This window comes from Heteronotia binoei, chromosome 1 (genome assembly GCF_032191835.1).
Source record: "Heteronotia binoei isolate CCM8104 ecotype False Entrance Well chromosome 1, APGP_CSIRO_Hbin_v1, whole genome shotgun sequence".
NCBI classification, from domain to species: domain Eukaryota; kingdom Metazoa; phylum Chordata; class Lepidosauria; order Squamata; family Gekkonidae; genus Heteronotia; species Heteronotia binoei.
Genome location: NC_083223.1, coordinates 1,395,306 through 1,414,641, shown reverse-complemented (window position 1 = coordinate 1,414,641; position 19,336 = coordinate 1,395,306). Strand labels below are relative to the sequence as shown.

The window sequence follows — 19,336 nt, the reverse complement described above, 5'->3', positions numbered from 1 at the left end:
GAAGCCATGTTGGATCAGGCCGATGGCCCATCCAGTCCAACACTCCATGTCACATAAGAACATAAGAGAAGCCATGTTGGATCAGGCCGATGGCCCATCCAGTCCAACACTCTGTGTCAAATAAGAACATATGAGAAGCCATGTTGGATCAGGCCAATGGCCCATCCAGTCCAACACTCTGTGTCACATAAGAACATAAGAGAAGCCATGTTGGATCAGGCTAATGGCCCATCCAGTCCAAAACTCTGTGCCACATAAGAATATAAGAGAAGCCATGTTGAATCAGTCCAATGGCCCATCCAGTCCAACACTCTTTGTCTCATAAGAACATAAGAGAAGCCATGTTGGATCAGGCCAATGGCACATCCAGTCCAGCACTCTTTGTCTCATAAGAACATAAGAGAAGCCATGTTGGATCAGGCCAATGGCCCATCCAGTCCAACACTCCGTGTCACATAAGAACATAAGAGAAGCCATGTTGGATCAGGCCAATGGCCCATCCAGTCCAACACTCTGTGTCACACAGTGGCCAAAAAACCCAGGTGCCCTCAGGAGGCCCACCAGTGGGGCCAGGACACTAGAAGCCCTCCCACTGTGCCCCCCAAGCACCAAGAATAAAGAGCATCACTGCCCCAGACAGAGAGTTCCAACAATACGCTGTGGCTAAGAGCCACTGATGGGCCTCTGCTCCACAAAACACCTATTTTTTTCTTCCTTTGAAATTAACCTCAGCCCGCATGTAAAGCAGCAGTTTGTAGTTTCCTCTTTAGCAACCAGTTAATACGCAGTTTTGCTTGCAGAAAACCCAACAGTGATATCCCAAACAGAGTTTCACCCTGATAAACCTGTTGGCTTTGTTGAAGAGAGCACTGCTGTACGTCGATATGCCATTAGTACAACGTTATGTGCTAATTACATTATAAATGGTGTGTTTCATGTCTTTGAAGCAGAGGGGGGGGGGGGAAGGGTTTAGGGTTGGAAAAGAAAAACAAACATTGCATATATTTCAATGGCATATTTATTAAACACTTATATTGTGCCTTTCCTCACGGTTCAAGGAATTGTCCCCAGCGAACACCAAAAATAAAATAGCAGCTAGGGCTGCCAGCCTCCAGGAGGGGCCTGGAGATCTCCTGCTTTTCCAACTGATCTCCAGCTGGCAGAGATCAGCTCCTCTGGAGAAAATGGCTGCTTGGAAGGGTGGGCTCTGTGGCATTGTGCCATGCTGAGGCCCCTCCCCTCCCTAAACCCCACCCTCTCCCAGATCCATCCCCAAAGTCTCCAGGTGTTCTCCAGCCCAGACCTGGCAACCCTACAGCAAGCCTCTCTTCTCCCCCCATGTTTTCCTCGAAACAGTCAGAAATTATTACACATCCCACCCCCCCCACCCCCCAAAAAAGCTATCATACACACCCACCCTTCAACATTTCACAGCTCTATCTGTGCTTCCAACCACTGAAAATATTTTTGGAAGGAATTATATCAAGGAGGTATACAAGAAAAGAATACAATTTAAAAAGCATCCATCCCTAGGTTTCCAGCCACAGGAGTCTGGCCAGGGCTTTTTTTGTAGCAGGAACTCCTTTGCATGTTAGGCCACTCCCCCTGATGTAGCCAATCCTCCTGGAGCTTACAGGGCTCTTCTTACAGGGGCTACTGTAAGCTCCTGGAGGATTGGCTACACCAGGGGGGTGGGGCCTAATATGCAAAGGAGCTCCTGATACAAAAAAGGCTCTGAGTTCGGCCTCGGGTTCAAAGGAGTCAAATCCAGGCCCCGACAGCTCTTGGAGCGCGTAACTCGGTCTACGCCTAGGCCGATTATCTGGCCAGAGATGCGCAGTTCAGCCACAGGGCTCCGAAAAGGAGGTGCGCTTGCTGCCTGGCAAGGGAACAATTTCTCAGGGGAACGGGGAGGGAAGTGAGAGAATGAGCAGATAATCCTAGTTTTATTAGAGTCTCCTCCAAAGCCTTCCAGAGAGGGCCCTCAGGAAGTGTGAAGAACCCAAACTTGTTTTGTGGGAGAGCAATTTAAAAGTTTCATATTTTAATCACGGTTATCGTTTCCATCAGCCATCGCAGGAGCACATTCATTTGTTAAGCAAGACTTTGTTTGTTTACAGAAGGGAGTGGGGGGGAGGAACATTCCCTATGCTCATAAAGCCTCACCGAGCCAAAATGGGAAGGACGGGACCTCAGGAGGAAAACAGCTGGCTGGGAGACCCAAAAGCTCAACTGCTAAAAGACACGGGAGGGGGAGGGATGTTATTTGAGCATCCAGCCCCATCTGGGTGCTTGGGATACCAGCCTCCAGGTGGGATCTGGGGATCCCCTGGAATTACAACTCCTCACTAAACTACCAAGATCAGTTCCCCTGGAGAAAACAGATGCTTTGGAGGGTGGACTCTGGGGCACTGCACCCCACAGAGGTCCCTGTCCTCCCAGCCCTTAAAATAAAACATGCTTAAAACATTAGCACTCTTAAAGGTGCTTTCTTTGTATATCTCCCGTAGGATCCAGGGAACTGGGCGAAGAAAGCTCTGGCCCTTTCACTCCCTCCCCAGGGGACCAGGAGGGGGAGGAGCCTCAGCCAATGGAGAAAATCAAGGCTTTGCTCTGTAGCTCCTGTGCAATTGAGCAAGCCATGCAAAGCAAGCTGTGATGCAGAAGGAAGCAGGAGAGAGGGAGAAGGAAGCAGATGACAGCCTGATTTGGCCCCTGGGCTGCATGTTTGACACCCCTGCTCTAGGGGATTGTACCCTGCTGAGGACACCCCTGACCCTATCCTCTACACTCGAATTCCCAGGAGTTTCCAAATCCTCTTAGAGGTGCACTGGTCTTTTTTACAAAAGAGCTGCCACAAACAGTCACTTCATGCACCAGCTGAAAGCCGGCAGAAAAGGAGTCCATGCAAGACCATGTCCCGGGAGGGGATTTGGGGAGTTTATGCAGTTTTAACCTGAATCGGAGTTGGACGCTTGGTTCTAAGTCATTGGGTTCAGCGCCTTTTCCCTTGGATTCAACGCCATTGTTGTTTACCCCCACACAGCATCAATGGTGCATTCACGCACCTACGGAAGTTTCCCTGGCTTATCTCCACTCTTTCTCAAAACCTGCTTTGCTCTGAAGTTTTGGGGAATATCACAGTAAAACCTGGACAGCTGCTGGGGGGGGGGGAGTTCCGATTCCCCACCCACGTGGTAGCCATTCCCCTTGACACTGTCCCTGTGGCAGCCGTCTGCGCCCCTGAACACCAGGGAGGGGCTTTTAACTTTTTGAAAACGTATTAGCACTAGAGCATCGTCATACCAACATACCATTGTGACGATATGCTGAACAGATTCTCTGGATTCCCGGATTTATTTATTTTTTTTAAAGTAAGTCTCTATCCTATTCTATGTAGAGATGTCTCCACAAGGGAATGAAAGGGATACAGACTTACTTTTTCTAAAAAAATATATGAAAACTGGGATTCAGAAAACCTGTTACATATAAATCTTCGTTCCCGAAGCCAAGCCGAGAGAGAGAGAGAGAGAGAGATGTCAATATAACGATATTCTAGTCACCAGGGCTTTTTTGTAGCAGGAACTCTTTTGCATATTAGCCCAAACCCCTCTAATGTAGCCAATCCTCCAAGAGCTTACAGGGTTCTTAATACAGGGCCTACTGCAAGCTCCAGGAGGATTGGCTACAGCAGGGAGGTGCGGACTAATATGCAAAAGAGTTCCTGCTACAAAAAAAGCCCTGCTAGTCAGGGCTTTTTTTGCAGAAAAAGCCCAGTAGGAATACATTTGCATATTAGGCCACACCCCTGACGCCAAGCCAGCCGGAATGGGGTTCCTGTGTGTTCCTGCTAAAAAAACCCACCCTGTTTCTAGTTCAGATTTTTATTTTTTTTTAAATGCAACATACCCAGTGGCCTCAGCTTGGGGAACTAGGGCAGTGAAATTGTTGGAGGGCACGCCCCATGGAAGCCCTTTGCCACTGTGCTTTATCTGCAGGGGAAATCACACGCCGTTCCTCATGTTACCAATTTTTTACCAATCTGTTTAGCTAGAAGTACTGTTACCCTCATTACAATTACCCAAAATGGATTTAAAGATGGATTTACATCCCACTCCTTGGTACTATGGGTGAATTCAGTCTGCATAATTTCAATGATTTTTTTTTGGGGGGGGGGTGATTTTTACTAAAGCATAAGAAGTACAATCATCTCAGGGAATTATAAGATTCTAGATTTTTTGTGATTATACTGTATAGTTTCAATGTAAAATTTTAAGGTTTTTAGGTTTTAAATGCTTGATTTTAAATGTAATAACTTTGTTCCGATTTTATTGTTTTATTGTTTGTTGAAAGCCGCCCTGAGCCACTTGTGGGAAGGGTGGGATATAAGTTACGGAATAAATAAATAAATAATAAATAAGATCCCTGTTTGCTTTAAGCAGTACACTTTTTTAAAAGTAGGTTACTACGGTTTTCAGAAATGAAACTGGAGTTCCTAAGATCGCAGCGGCCACCTTTGCGTTAACATGCAATTCTGATTTTCAAATCCACGGGGCTCAAAAGCAGCTGGGGAGAATTGCAGCATTGGTTGACAGTGGCCATCTACTCGCAAGAAAATGTTAACAAACACACTACAGCACCCCGGCTCGAGCAACGACTGAAAGTCACACATTCAGAATGTAACATAAAGTTTTTTAGCATTCAATGTAATTTCCACCGCTATATACCTTCCATCTTTATCTTTAAAAACCAATTCCGGATCTAATTCTTTTTTAATATAAAAAATTACTCCTCGCTTCTTCTGTTCAGCCAGTGTATAAAATTCTAGTCCCAATTGTTAGGGAAACTGCTCTCAAAATGAGATTGGGGAATTAGATTGAGAGACAGCTGGCCCAATAGGAATCTTTGTTATCTGTGTATACCAGGCTCAACCATTCAGATAGTCAATGCTCAATAAACATGGACTCTAATTTAGTAAAATCAATGGTAATTTATTTGATATAATAGTTCTTTCACACAAGGTAAAATACAAAACATTCACACATTCATACAGGTCTAGGAAAAATAGAGAGATCGATAGGGGAACATAAAAGGATGGACATACAGGGTGATACTACCTCTCGCAGACTCCAAGGAAGGCTCCGATGGCGACGAATGAGGGAATGGGGGATGGACCCGAAACTGATCAGGAATCGGGGATGGATCTATACAGCGGGTATAAGGGGTTGCTGAATAGAGAGCACACATGAGTGGAGTTGGGTCAGAGGTTAAATAGGCTCCCTTAGACCCTTAGGGGCTGGGAGGTCTTGGGGAGGGGCAAGGGGGAGGCTCTGTGATGACCAAGGAGGCTGGACATCCCTTGCTGACACCTAATTGGATGCCAGTTTTGACCAATGAACTTCACCTTAGTCTGGTGAAGCTGGAAATTTCCAAGCTGCAATGCTGCCTGGGGCGGCTCCAAGGTATTAGACTAGGGTGAGAATGGGAATGGCTGGATACTTAAGGTTAAATGGGATTAGCTGGGAAGGTGACAATAGGGAATCAAATGCTGGCCTAGGTACCACCCGGGTAAGACAAAAGACTTGATGAAGACAGGAGATGTCCTTCCTCTTATCTCATCTTCTGCTGGGCAAGATTTATTGTTCTGGTATTGCTGAGCAATTAGGATCAACAGTTGAGCTATTAATCCATTCATAAAACAGATGGGTTGCTTGCAGGCTCAGGGTGTGTGCGTGTGACTTTCCCACTAAGAAGGAATGAGTCTAGCCTGGCAGGGTATGCTTGGATCAGGAAAGCAAGATGGATTCTGCTGTTGTTAGCTTTAGGTCCATGGAGGCAGGCTGGAAACATGGTGGCCTGGCTTCTTCCACTGCAGTGGCCAAGACTGGGCACACAAGGAGCAGCTGGAGCATGTCTGTAGTTCTGGCTAACACTCTTCAGAGATGTAGAATGCAAAACTGAGGCTTGTAGTATCCACATAAGCCTTAGAAACTGCAAGCAAAGTCCACTTCTTAGAGCAGATGTGTGAGAGTCAAAACTCCAGGCACCCTGGCAACCACACTGGCGATCATGATGTCCACATGTATGAAAAGTAGGGGGCTTTTCCTCACACAATTGCTTATTCCATAAAAATTTATAATCCTTTTGTCTAATGTTCACTTCTTGTAAACAAACTATGTTACAATTTTGTTTTTTTTTTATCCAATGAAATGTTGCCCTTCTTTTTTGTGGTGAGTTTAGTCCATTTACATTCCAAGATATCAATCTGTAATCCATCATGGTGCAAATTCTTTATTTTCTCCATAGAATCTATGCAATTCCTGTGTGTTTGTAATTGTAATCCTTTTCCCTTGAAGTTCAAAGCTCAAACCTTCAGGTATTATCCATCTGTATCTCATTCAATTGTTGCGTAATTTTTCTGTCAGTTTTTTATATATATTCCTGTCAATTAACACTTGTCTTGGCAACTCTTTCATAATTCTTATTCCACTACCTCCCACTATCAATGTCTTTTCAAAATTTGTGTTTATGATCTTTCCCACTATTTCTTTTGTCATAAATCTCATGACCACATCTCTTGGCAGATTGTTCTTCTTTGCATAGAGTGAATTCACTCTATACATATAGCCATACATATTTCTATTCCCTTCAGGATCTTCCTCCAAAAATTCTGCAATTATTTTTATTATGTATTCTTTCAGATCAGATTTTTCATCTTCTGGTACACCTCTCGGACGAATCTGTGTCTCCATCAACTTGCAGTCATGTATTATCACCTTTTCAGAATGTAACATAAGACCGAGTAAAACCACTCTCGCTTAATGGAATGCTGATTTCAAGCAAAGCTCTCTCCACTGCCGTCCAAATTTAAACCGACAACTCCCTCTACAGAACGCGGCTTGTTATTGCACAGCAGGAAAAGGATTCCGAGATCCTCTGGGAATCCTCTAATCAGAGACACATGTTCCAGAGAAGCAAAGCTATTAAGACTGTAGGTGTTCCTCAATTCCTAAATTGCACTTGAAACCACCAAGACATAAACAGATCAGCAGATGAATTTTCCACTGTCTCACTAACAGCACAGCGAAAACCGTTCTGGATAATTTATCACAGGGTAGATAAAGGCAACGGTGCACAGAAAGCAAAAAACGACAACTATATTTTAGTGTGATACCAAATGCATTTTCCATACAAACTGGCAGCGATTTATCATTTAAAACCTTTTAGGATGAATAGTTTTATATTTCCTCCCGTTCTTGCCAGTCTTCTGACACTGATAAAAAGTTTCTAAGAGAGACGGTGCTGGTAAACAGTTTTGAAAGTGAAATACAGCCGCTTCAAAAGGGAGAAGAGGCGAGCGAGCATTTTTTCAGAGAGGAAAAAAATAAATGGTGTAGAACTGTGCCTAGAAAACATTTGCTTTTTCTCTTCTCATCAGAGGAAGGAGGTGGGAGTTTTGAATGCTCCAATCCAACAATACGATAGTAAAACCATTAGCAAAGGAAGAAGGAGGAGGAGAAGGAGGAGGAAGAAGATGAAGAAGAAGACGAAGACAAAGAAATTGGATTTGTATCCCTCCCTCCATTCCAAATCTCAGAGCAGCTCACAATCTCCTTTATCTTCCTCCCCCACAACAGACACCCTGTGAGGTGAGTGGGGCTCAGAGGACTCTCACAGCAGCTGCCCTTTCAAGGACAACCTCTGCCAGAGCTATGGGTGACCCAAGGCCATCCCAGCAGCTGCAAGTGGAGGAGTGGGGCATCAAACCCGGTTCTCCCACATAAGAGTCCGTATACTTAACCGCTGCACCAAACTGGCTCTCTAAGAAGAAGAGAATGGATTTATACCCTGCCCTTCATTCTGAATCTGAGAGCAGCTCACAATCTCCTTTATCTTCTCCCCCCACAACAGACACCCTGTGAGGTGGGTGGGGCTGAGAGAGTTCTGACAGAAGCTGCCCTTTCAAGGACAACCTCTGCCAGAGCTATGGCTGACCCAAGGCCATCCCAGCAGCTGCAAGTGGAGGAGTGGGGAATCAAACCTGGTTCCCCCAGATCAGAGTCCCACACTTAACCACGACACCAATGTGGGGGTATGTGTAGATATCTAGCAAGATCGATTCTGCAGAAAGGTGAGGATTTTCCATTATCTCAAACAGCTTAAATAAAAATATCTATATTTCAAAAGATGAGTCGCTTACTCTGTGGAAACCATGCTGAGTGTTTGCTACACTTGTATGGCAGGAAGGGGAGAAATCCGCCACTCTGCTAAACGACCCCAGTGCCCCACTGGTACACCTCACTGCCAAAATAAATGGCTCAGCAGTCTATGAATGTCTGAATTGTACTAGAAGTCCACACAAGATTGCTGACTGGCGACCGTAACAATTTCAGGGGCCCCCAACGCAGGACAGAAACTCTTACCCTGCTTATTGATTTTGGCAGTCTTATGGCAGTTCAGGAAAGCAGGACTGGAATTATCAAGCCAACAACCTTATTATTACGGTTCCACTTGCTGCTTGAGTTGGGGAACTTTGTTTACCAGCCAGCCCTTTGCGGACCACAGCGAGAGTTGGAAGCCTGTCACAAAATTAAGCTGGGCTCCGCTGGGGATCCGAAATCGCAAGAACAGCCTCTCTCTTTGGGTATTCCTCTGTGGAAGCTCATGAATAATGTTGACCAGGGGTCCTTTTGTAGAAGAATAGGTGGTGGAGCTCATTAGCATAACTCATTAGCATATGCCGCCCCCCCCCAGCCAAAAGCAACCTGATGCAAGAAAGGAGAGCCCCAGGCAAGCGAGGCCTGCTTGGGTTGGCTAGAGATCCAGCCAGCCCAAGCAGGCCTTGCTCGCCTGTGGCTCTCCTGGGCTGCCACCCTCAGTCAAAAGGCCCGCAAGCCACCCACCTCCCAAAATCACATCAGGAGTGGAGAAAGGGTGGCGTGGGCTTCTCCAGGGGTTAATGAGGGCTGCTGGGGGCGTGGCAAAGCCCCTGGTGGCTGGCTGGCTGCCCGCTCTCCTCATCCAGGGATTGCTATGCAGCTGCACCTACTATTCAGTGGACAAGGTAGGGAGGTGGGGAGGAGGGGGAACCCTCAGAAAGGTTCAGGAGCTGTGCTCCCGTGAGCTCCTGCTGAATCTGAGGCCTCTATGACCACCACAGGATTCCCAAGCATCGGGGAGAGTGTTCATTTTATTTAAAGGCCGTGTTTCAAAGCTTACGCTTTGCGACTGTAGGAGACGACCCATCTGCCTGTTCGGTAGCATCTGTTACATCACCTTGGAGAGAGCCAGTTTGGTGTCACGGTTAAGCGCGCAGGCTCTTATCTGGAGGAACCGGGTTTGATTCCCCACTCCTCCACTTGCAGTTGCTGGAATGGCCTTGGGTCAGCCATCGCTCTTGCAGGAGTTGTCCTTGAAAGGGGAGCTCTTGTCAGAACTCCCTCAGCCCCACCCACCTCACAGGGTGTCTGTTGTGGGGGAGGAAGGTAAAGGAGATTGTGGCCGCTCTGAGACTCTGTCCTTGAAAGGGCAGCTTCTGGAGAGCTCTCTCAGCCCCACCTACCTCACAGTGTCTCTGCTGTGGGGGAGGAAGATAAAAAGAGATTGTGGGCCGCTCTGAGACTCTGTTCTTGAAAGGGCAGCTTCTGGGAGAGCTCTCTCAACCCTACCTACTTCACAGGGAGTCTATTGTGCGGGGAACAGGTAAAGGAGATTTTGGGCCGCTCTGAGACTCTGTTCTTGAAAGGGCTGCTGTCTGGGAGAGCTCTCTCAACCCCACCTACCTCACAGGGGGTCTGTTGTGGGAGAGGAAGATAAAGGATATTGTGGGCTGCTCTGAGACACTGTCCGTGAAAGGGCAGCTTCTGGAGAGCTCTCTCAGCCCCACCTACCTCACACGGGGTCTGCTGTGGTGGGGAGAGAGAGGTAAAGGAGATTGTGAGCTGCTCTGAGACTCTGAAATTTGGAGTGGAGGGCAGAGTATAAATCCAATGTCATCTTCTTCTGGAAAGTGACACGAACAGGATTGAGAAAAAATCGTATTATGCCTTTCGGTAGCAACAACGCGAACTTTGATTTCTGAAGAACACATCAGTCCTTAAGACAAGTATTGAGAGACCTTCCTGCCTCCTCCGAAACGTGCAAAGGAGAAAGTTTAAGAGCCGAGCCACCGGTCGTATAGGCACAGAAACCAGCCCCCCACCCCCCAAGTTTCCCCCAAATACACAATGCACCCCACAAACAGCATCACACCCTATCCGACGCGAGATGCGTCAAGGCCACACAGAGAACGGGCTCTTTAATTAAAAGAACACATTACGACTGCCCCGCGCGTCGCTTTTTAAGAGCAGATTACACGAAAATGAGGCACATTAATCTGATTTTTATTCTTTCCATAAGCCACAGCTTTTGCTACTAATTCTGCACAAGAACAGCTGGCTAGAGGGAAAAGGCAATTTACCACCAAATAGGGATCCATTGAACGTTATTGACACTCTGCACTCCAACGTTAAGGGCGGCGCTTACCTTGATCACCAGCTTCTGGCAAGGCATAGCAATCTCTTCCGTTTCAAATGGAACCTGTGAAGTATGCAAAAGAAGAGTTACTTTCCGGAAAAGAACATATATTTTGACAGACAGATATCTACGGAATGTTTCCTAAAGGCTGGTCTCCAAATTGACACATTCATGACAGGTGTCTCCAATTCCAAATCTGCAGTATTACTGAGAGCTGAGAAAATCTCAAGTACTTTCTAGACTTTTTTTTTTTAAGCACCAAGGATTAAGAAATATTTTTCCAGCTCCATACAAAATCGAACCTCCGTACCAAGTCCTGAGGCAGAAGTCAGCAGCTTTTTAAAATTAAAAATGCAAGGGAGTGTCACTGACTGTTGCAAGTGGGAGGGGCAGGGGGGTCCTTTCCCCTTCTGACCTCCTTGCCTGCCTCATCTCCTTTGTGATGTCAGCAGGGCCTGTGATGTCATAGAGAGCTTGTGTTGCCAGGGAGTCTCTAGTGGGAGGGGGCGGGGGGTCCTTTCCCTTCTGACCTCCTTGCCTGCCTCATCTCCTTTGGGATATCAACACGGCCTGTGATGTCATAGAGAGTTGTTGCCAGGGGGGTGTCATTGGCTGTCGCTAGTGGGAGGGGGCAGGGGGGTCATTTTCCCTTCTGACCTCCTTGCCTGCCTCATCACCTTTGTGATGTCAACAGGGCCTGTGATATCATAGAGAGCTTGTGTTGCCAGGGAGTGTCATTGGCTGTCTCTACTGGGAGGGGACAGGGGGGTCCTTTCCCCTTCTGACCTCCTTGCCTGCCTCATCTCCTTTGTGATGTCAGCAGGGCCTGTGATGTCATAGCTTGTGTTGCCAGGGAGTGTTATTGGCTGTCTCTAGTGGGAGGGGGCAGGGGGGTCCTTTTCCCTTCTGACCTTCTTGCCTGCCTCATCTCCTTTGTGATGTCAGCAGAGCCTGTGATGTCATAGAGAGCTTGTGTTGCCAGGGAGTGTCATTGGCTGTCTCTAGTGGGAGGGGGCAGGGGGGTCCTTTTCCCTTCTAACCTCTTTGCCTGCCTCATCTCCTTTGTGATGTCAGCAGGGCCTGTGATGTCATAGAGAGCTTGTGTTGCCAGGGAGTCTCATTGGCTGTCTCTAGTGGGAGGGGCAGGGGGGTCCTTTTCCCTTCTGACCTCCTTCCCTTCCTCATCTCCTTTGTGATGTCAGCAGGGCCTGTGATGTCATAGAGAGCTTGTGTTGCCAGGGAGTCTCATTGGCTGTCTCTAGTGGGAGGGGCAGGGGGGTCCTTTTCCCTTCTGACCTCCTTGCCTGCCTCATCTCCTTTGTGATGTCAGCAGGGCCTGTGATGTCATAGAGAGCTTGTGTTACCAGGGAGTGTCATTGGCTGTCGCTAGTGGGAGGGAACAGGGGGGTCCTTTTCCCTTCTGACCTCCTTGCCTGCCTCATCTCCTTTGTGATGTCAGCAGGGCCTCTGATGTCATAGAGAGCTTGTGTTGCCAGGGAGTCTCATTGGCTGTCTCTAGTGGGAGGGGGCAGGGGGTTCCTTTTCCTTTCTGACCTCCTTGCCTGCCTCATCTCCTTTGTGATGTCAGCAGGGCCTGTGATGTCATAGAGAGCTTGTGTTGCCAGGGAGTCTCATTGGCTGTCTCTAGTGGGAGGGGCAGGGGGGTCCTTTTCCCTTCTGACCTCCTTCCCTTCCTCATCTCCTTTGTGATGTCAGCAGGGCCTGTGATGTCATAGAGAGCTTGTGTTGCCAGGGAGTCTCATTGGCTGTCTCTAGTGGGAGGGGCAGGGGGGTCCTTTTCCCTTCTGACCTCCTTGCCTGCCTCATCTCCTTTGTGATGTCAGCAGGGCCTGTGATGTCATAGAGAGCTTGTGTTACCAGGGAGTGTCATTGGCTGTCGCTAGTGGGAGGGGGCAGGCGGGTCCAGAGGTGGGTGGGGTTGAGAGAGCTCTTCCAAAAGCTGCCCTTTCAAGGACGCCTATGACAACTATGGCTGACCCAAGGCCGTTCCAGCAGCTCCAAGTGGAGGAGTGGGGAATCAAACCCGCTTCTCCCAGAGCAGAGTCCGCGCACTTAACCACTACACCAAACTGGTTGCCCCGAAGCAGAATCAAGGAAGTGAAGGAAAAAAGGACGGCACAGTGGGAAAAGAAATTTTATTTTACACAAAGATCACCATGCATTCCGCATGCAGCTTTGTCTGGGGATATGCAAGACAAGCAGCTCTGAGTGTGTCCCCAGTGGGCTGCCGTACAGCCACCCTGACAATATTTAGTCCCCAGCCCAAGAGATGCCCGTCTTGCCTCTACCAGGGCCAGGACTTTCTTGGTCCTGGCCCCGACCTGGTGGAATCAGCTCCCTATGGACATCCGGGCCCTACTTGGCTTGCTGGCTTTTCGTAGGGCCTGCAAAGCGGAGCTGTTCCGCCAGGTCTTTGGATGAGGCAGCGGGCATCTATTCATCGATCGGTTGGCCTCCCCCCTGCTGCTCTGCTGCTCTACGGCACTACTGTACTGTGATGCTGTATTGCGGTACTGTTTTGTGCTATGCCACCTTGCTGTCGTGTCATCTTGCGGAATCATCCTGCTGCACTTTGATGAATGTTGTAATTGGTTTTATTGTGATTTTATTTGTATTTGATGTCCTCCGCTCTGAGCCCTCAATGGGGGAATGGGCGGAATACAAATAAACTAATAATAAGAATAAAAATACTTCATGCAAAACTCATAGGAATCTTTGCACGAAATACAAATTCTTTCCCCACTGCCCCATCAGCTCCCTATGGAGATCCGGGCCCTACTTGGGAGAGAAACGTTGACTGCGGGGTGACATGATAGAGGTCTACAAGATTATGCATAGGATGGAGAAAGTAGAGAAAGAGGTCCTTTTCTCCCTTTGTCACAATACAGGAACTCTTGGGCATTCAATGAAATTGCTGAGCAGTCGGGTTAGAACAGATAAAAGGAGGTACTTCTTCACCCAAAGGGTGATTAACATATGGAATTCACTGCCACAGGAGCTGGTGGCGGCTACAAGCATAGCCAGCTTCAAGAGGGGGTTAGATAAAAATATGGAGTAGAGGTCCATCAGTGGCTATTAGCCACAGTATGTGTATATATATATGTGTGTGTGTGTGTGTGTGTTTGTGTGTGTGTGTGTATACACACGCACACATACATTGGCTGCTGTGTGACACAGAGTGTTGGACTGAATGGGCCATTGGCCTGATCCAACATTGCTTCTCTTAGGTTCTTATGTGACACAGAGTGTTGGACTTGATGGGCAACTGGCCTGATCCAACATTGCTTCTCTTAGGTTCTTATGTGTGACCCAGAGTGTTGGACTGGATGGGCCATGGGTCTGATCCAACAGGGCTTCTCTTATGTTCTTATGTGACACAGAGTGTTGCCCTGGATGGGCCTTTGGCCTGATCCAACATGGCTTCTCTTCTGTTCTTATGTGACACAGAGTGTTGACCTGGATGGGCCATTGGCCTGATCCAACATGGCTTCTCTTAGGTTCTTATGTGACACAGAGTGTTGGACTGAATGGGCCATGGGCCTGATCCAACATGGCTTCTCTTATGTTCTTATGTGACACAGAGTGTTGGACTGGATGGGCCACTGGCCTGATCCAACATGGCTTCTCTTATGTGACACAGAGTGTTGGACTGGATGGGCCACTGGCCTGATCCAACATGGCTTCTCTTATGTTCTTATGTGACACAGAGTGTTGGACTGGATGGGCCACTGGCCTGATCCAACATGGCTTCTCTTATGTGACACAGAGTGTTGGACTGGATGGGCCACTGGCCTGATCCAACATGGCTTCTCTTATGTGACACAGAGTGTTGGACTGGATGGGCCACTGGCCTGATCCAACATGGATTCTCTTATGTTCTTATCGCTTAGGCACACAGGGCCCAGGCTAAGTTCCCTTTCGAGTTAAGCTAGGCCAGAGAAAGGGCCCAGAGATAACAAAGTCATGTGCCCTTCTCACATTTCCTTCATTACGTGGCCAGGGTGGTGGGGGCGGGATAGCCTAGCCTTTCTGAAATAGGGTTACCAGGTCCGAATCAGGAAATATCTGGGGACCTTGGGGGTGGAGGCAGAAGCAAGGTTGTGACAAGCATAATTGAACTCCAAAGAGAGTTCCAGCCATTACATTTGAAGGGACCGTACACCTTTTAAATACCTTTAAATTATCACGGTACACTCAGATAAATGTATCTGCAACCAGCAGCCACTAATATGAATTGATCCTGGAGTGGAGTGTAAACGAAGACAGCCAATTGGACAAGAGTAGAACTGAGATGGTTACAGGGCTGTTACCTGGCAGTTTTGCGACAGGGTGGCTCGGACCGTGTCTGAAAGGATAGTGAGACATTTCAGATGCCCATGAGAACTGCCATCCAGACCTATGAAACTTTAGCAGTGGACCAGCTGGAAGCACACTCATGGCATGTTCCCCCCTCCCTTCATGCACCCTGGAACTGGGTTTTGAGGAAATGTGTTTTTTCTGTTTGCAGGAGAAGTCCTTTATGCCATTGCTGATTGGCCAAAAACAGTCAAGTTACCAATTCACTCTTCACTTTCTCCAACAAGGCAATTTTTTCTACATTTTCAAAAAAAAAAATGTTTTGAAGTGCCCTATGCAGTCCCAGATTAAATCCTATGGAGGCCCCTATGCATTCAAAATCTCAGGGGACCCCTTGCAAATTATCTGAGCTGGAGCACCCTCCCACACCGCCTGTGGCCCCCACTGAAGCCTGCAGGCCCCTTCTCAAAAGTCCCTTTGACAAAACTGTGGGAGAGAGGCAGAGAGAGGCAAATTTGACAATGGCAGCAGCAGCAGCTGCACCAGGCCAGTCACGCAAAGAGCAGCTCAGTTGCTGGCTGGGCGTGCAGGCTGGAAGGGCTGCAAGCAGGTGGGAAAACTGGGGGGGGGGGGGGAGCCAGTCTAGGGCCCCTAAAGGTGTGGGGGCCTATAGGCCAGTGCCTATTTGGCCTAATTGTTAAGCCGACCCTGGCCTTGTGTAGTTTTCATCCACCAAGCAAAGCCCAAGAGGATAAAAAGTAGGGACAGAAGAGACAACAGAATCCCTCTTCAGTTTGCTAGCCTGGAAGGCCAGATGCTGAAGCTGAAGCTCAAATCCTTTGGCCACCCAATGAGAAGGGAGCACTCACTGGAGAAGACTCTTGAGAGACCCTTGGACTGCATTTGGCCACTCATTTGGCCACCAAATGAGAAGGGAGCACTCCCTGGAGAAGACTCCTGAGAGCCCCTTGCACTGCGAGAAGATCCAATCAGTCAGTCCTAAGGGAAATCAACCCAGACTGTTCCCTGGAAGGTCAGATGCTGAAGCTGAAGCTCAAATCCTTTGGCCACCCAATGAGAAGGGAGCACTCCCTGGAGAAGACCCTGATGCTGGGAAAGACAGAAGGCAAAAGAAGAAGGGGACGGCAAAAGAGGAGATGGCTGGACAGTGTCACTGATGTGACTAACATGAAATCAACCCAGACTGTTCCCTGGAAGGTCAGATGCTGAAGCTGAAGCTCCAATCCTTTGGCCACCAAATGAGAAGGGAGCACTCCCTGGAGAAGACTCCTGAGAGCCCCTTGCACTGCAAGGAGATAAAATCAGTCAGTCCTAAGGGAAATCAACCCTGACTGTTCCCTGGAAGGTCAGATGCTGAAGCTGAAGCTCAAATCCTTTGGCCACCCAATGAGAAGGGAGCACTCCCTGGAGAAGACTCCTGAGAGCCCCTTGCACTGCAAGAAGATAAAATCAGTCAGTCCTAAGGGAAATCAACCCTGACTGTTCCCTGGAAGATCAGATGCTGAAGCTGAAGCTCAAATCCTTTGGCCACCCAATGAGAAGGGAGCACTCCCTGCAGAAGACCCTGATGCTGGGAAAGACAGAAGGCAAAAGAAGAAGGGGACGGCAAAAGAGGAGATGGCTGGACAGTGTCACTGATGTGACTAACATGAAATCAACCCAGACTGTTCCCTGGAAGGTCAGATGCTGAAGCTGAAGCTCAGATCCTTTGGCCACCCAATGAGAAGGGAGCACTCCCTGGAGAAGACCCTGATGCTGGGAAAGATGGAAGGCAAAAGAAGAAGGGGGTGGCAAAAGAGGAGATGGCTGGACAGAGTTACTGATGTAGCTCAGATGAATTCAAAACAACTCTGGCCTGGATAAGAGCTGGTTGAGTAAAACACTAAACTCAAGAGCAAAGGTGTGTGTGTGTGTGGGGGGGGGTGCGCTCTTCCGGAGAGGGAAGGTCGGGTCTCAAACTGAACAAACCATTCAGGCAGAACAGCTGCAGAGAGTTCAGGCTAAAAGCAAGTGCACACAATAAGAGTCTGTCAAGCGGGTGTTGAAGGCGGGAAAAGCCAAGCTTGAACTGCCAAGCAAGGACAAAAATTTGTATGTACCTCTGTACGCAGCCTACCCTATGGAAATGGTATGCAGTCGGTGTGTTTGGGGTTTTTTTGTCCTGGAACTCAGGCCATCCAAATACTTCGTACTTCACATTACGCCATGCAAGGTATTTAACCTCCCTTTGGGGTCCCTAAATGCTGCCCCAAAACGTGCTTCAGGCTAGGGAAGAAAAAACCCAGGCCATTCATGAGACAGACCCAAATGCTTTCTGCATTCCTCAAACCCTGGGAAAAACGGAGCAGATTCTTTTATTACTTCTCTTTGCACTTCAACGCTTAAGAGTCTGACAGAAGAGCTAATGCTGGGTAATTAAAAGCAAATGTTTTCTGAATTCAAAACAACTCCGGCCTGGATAAGGGCTTGTTGAGTAAAACAGTAAACTCAAGAGCAAAGGGAGGGGGGGCTCTTCAGTAGGGAGAGAGGGAAGGAAGGGTCTCAAATGGAACAAACTATTCGGGCAGAACGGCTGCAGAGAGTTCAGGCTAAAAGCAAGTGCACCCAATAAGAGTACAGCAAAACAGAACAATCCCCCTACCCCCCACCCTGGCTTCGCTCAGACAAAATCAACCACTTGCTGCTAAATCAGCAAACTGTTCAGGTTATCCCAAGCCCAATTTCAAACACTCAGAACACAACAGCTCTCCCAATCAGGGCTGCCAACAGGGGTCTGCGTTCGCCATAAGCCGAACCAAAGAAAGACCCAAAAAATCCCGACTATTCAGCCGAATACAGATCAAAGGATCTGATTCGGCTACCGATATAACTGAGCCCAAATCAAAGCTGATCTTTTTTTCCCCTGGCTTTTCTTCAGGTTTGCTATACCAAGGAGAGAAGATGATGATATTGGATTTATATCCTGCCCTATACTGTGAATCTCAGAGTCTCAGAGTGGTCTCAATCGCCTTTTACCTCCCTTCCCCCCAACAGACACCCTGTGAGATAGGTGGGGCTGAGAGAGCTCTTACAGCAGCTGCCCTTTCAAGGACAACTCCTGCAAGAGCTATGGCTGACCCAAGGCCATTCCAGCAGCTGCAAGTGGAGGAGTGGGGAATCACACCCAGTTCTCCTAGATAAGAGTCTGCGCACATAACCACTACATCAAATTGGAGATGTTCATATCCACTTTATAGATTCTGTAGCTAGCTAATACCCATCCAGACACTGTGTGGGGGAGTTTTCACATCTTTCTAGGAAGCAGGTAGGTGAGGAATCTTGCCCAGGGACTCTTCAAGGAGCTAAGGATACTTCACGCACGGGCAAGCCTAAGAGATCCCATGTGAAGCTGCCTTATGCTGAATCAGACCACCAAGATCAATATTGTCAATGGAGACTGACGACAACTCTCCGCGGTCCTCAGAATCTGTCCCATTACTTACTCCCACAAGCTGTCTCCTATTCAGGATGCGACGGAAAAGAGCCTCTCATGAAAAACGGGTACAAGAATGTTCAGAAAAGCAAGCAAAAAGGTTCTTACCCGCAGCAAAGACAATCCGGCAACAGAACAGCGGCCTGGAAGACTTTGATTCGGATTCTCCAGTCAACCACAGAAAGCCAGGTTCTCTGAAATGGGAATGAACACAAGGCTGTTCAGAATTAAGATGGAACAAAGGCTGAGTCCAGACAAGCGCCTTTAAGGTCAACCAAGTTTAATTCTGGGCATAACCTTCTGTGTACACGCACATTTCTTCAGATAGCGTTCCTGCACACAAAAGCTCATACCCAGAATTAAACTTGGCTGGCCTTGAAGGTGCCTGTTTTTTAACCATGTTGTCCTTATAGATCAATCCTTCTACAATCCCCTCGCCCAGGGGTGGCCAAACTGTGGCTCTTCCACACAAATTGTGAGGCTCTCGAAGCCCCTATCCCCCATTGGTTGGCAGCTTGGAGGATGCATTTAAAGTTGCTTTCTTTCCACCCTTCGCTCCTTCCCTCCATCTATTTGCTTTCAGTTTTAAAAGTTTTATTGATTTTCTAAAGATTGAGGGTAAAGGGTAAGAGGGAACAGAAAATTATAGTTGCAAATATATCTTAGTCTGCATGTAGTATACTTTCTTAGAATACAGGTCTGCATCTAATATGCTTTCTTAGAATACGTATATTGTATTGTCACATATTATTATCTCTTCACTTTAAATCCTCAACATTTTGATACATTTATATTGTAAGTCTTCTTGTTGGAGTGCCTATTCAAGTTGACGTTTCCAGCACAGGCAGTCTTATAGTAAAAAAAAAAAAAAGGAAATACAGGAGAAAGGAAATATAAGTTCACACCAAAGACTCTTAAGAGTCTTGAGTATCTAGAAGAAGATGGATTTATATCCCGCCCTCCACTCTGAAGAGTCTCAGAGCGACTTACAATCTCTTTTACCTTCCTCCC

General features: G+C 47.7%; 1 protein-coding gene across 1 annotated transcript in view; it reads right to left on the bottom strand.

The window, feature by feature from the left end:
• Positions 1–18,519, bottom strand: part of SLX4IP (SLX4 interacting protein) — a 120,741-nt gene extending 102,222 nt beyond the window's left edge. The window contains exons 1-2 of the mRNA XM_060257313.1: positions 18,434–18,519; positions 10,525–10,578 (exon numbers count right to left, since the gene is read on the bottom strand). Coding sequence (XP_060113296.1) covers positions 10,525–10,551 — 27 coding nt within the window. The 5' untranslated portion in view covers positions 10,552–10,578; positions 18,434–18,519. The remainder of the gene's footprint in view (positions 1–10,524; positions 10,579–18,433) is intronic.
• Positions 18,520–19,336: the final 817 nt, after the last annotated feature.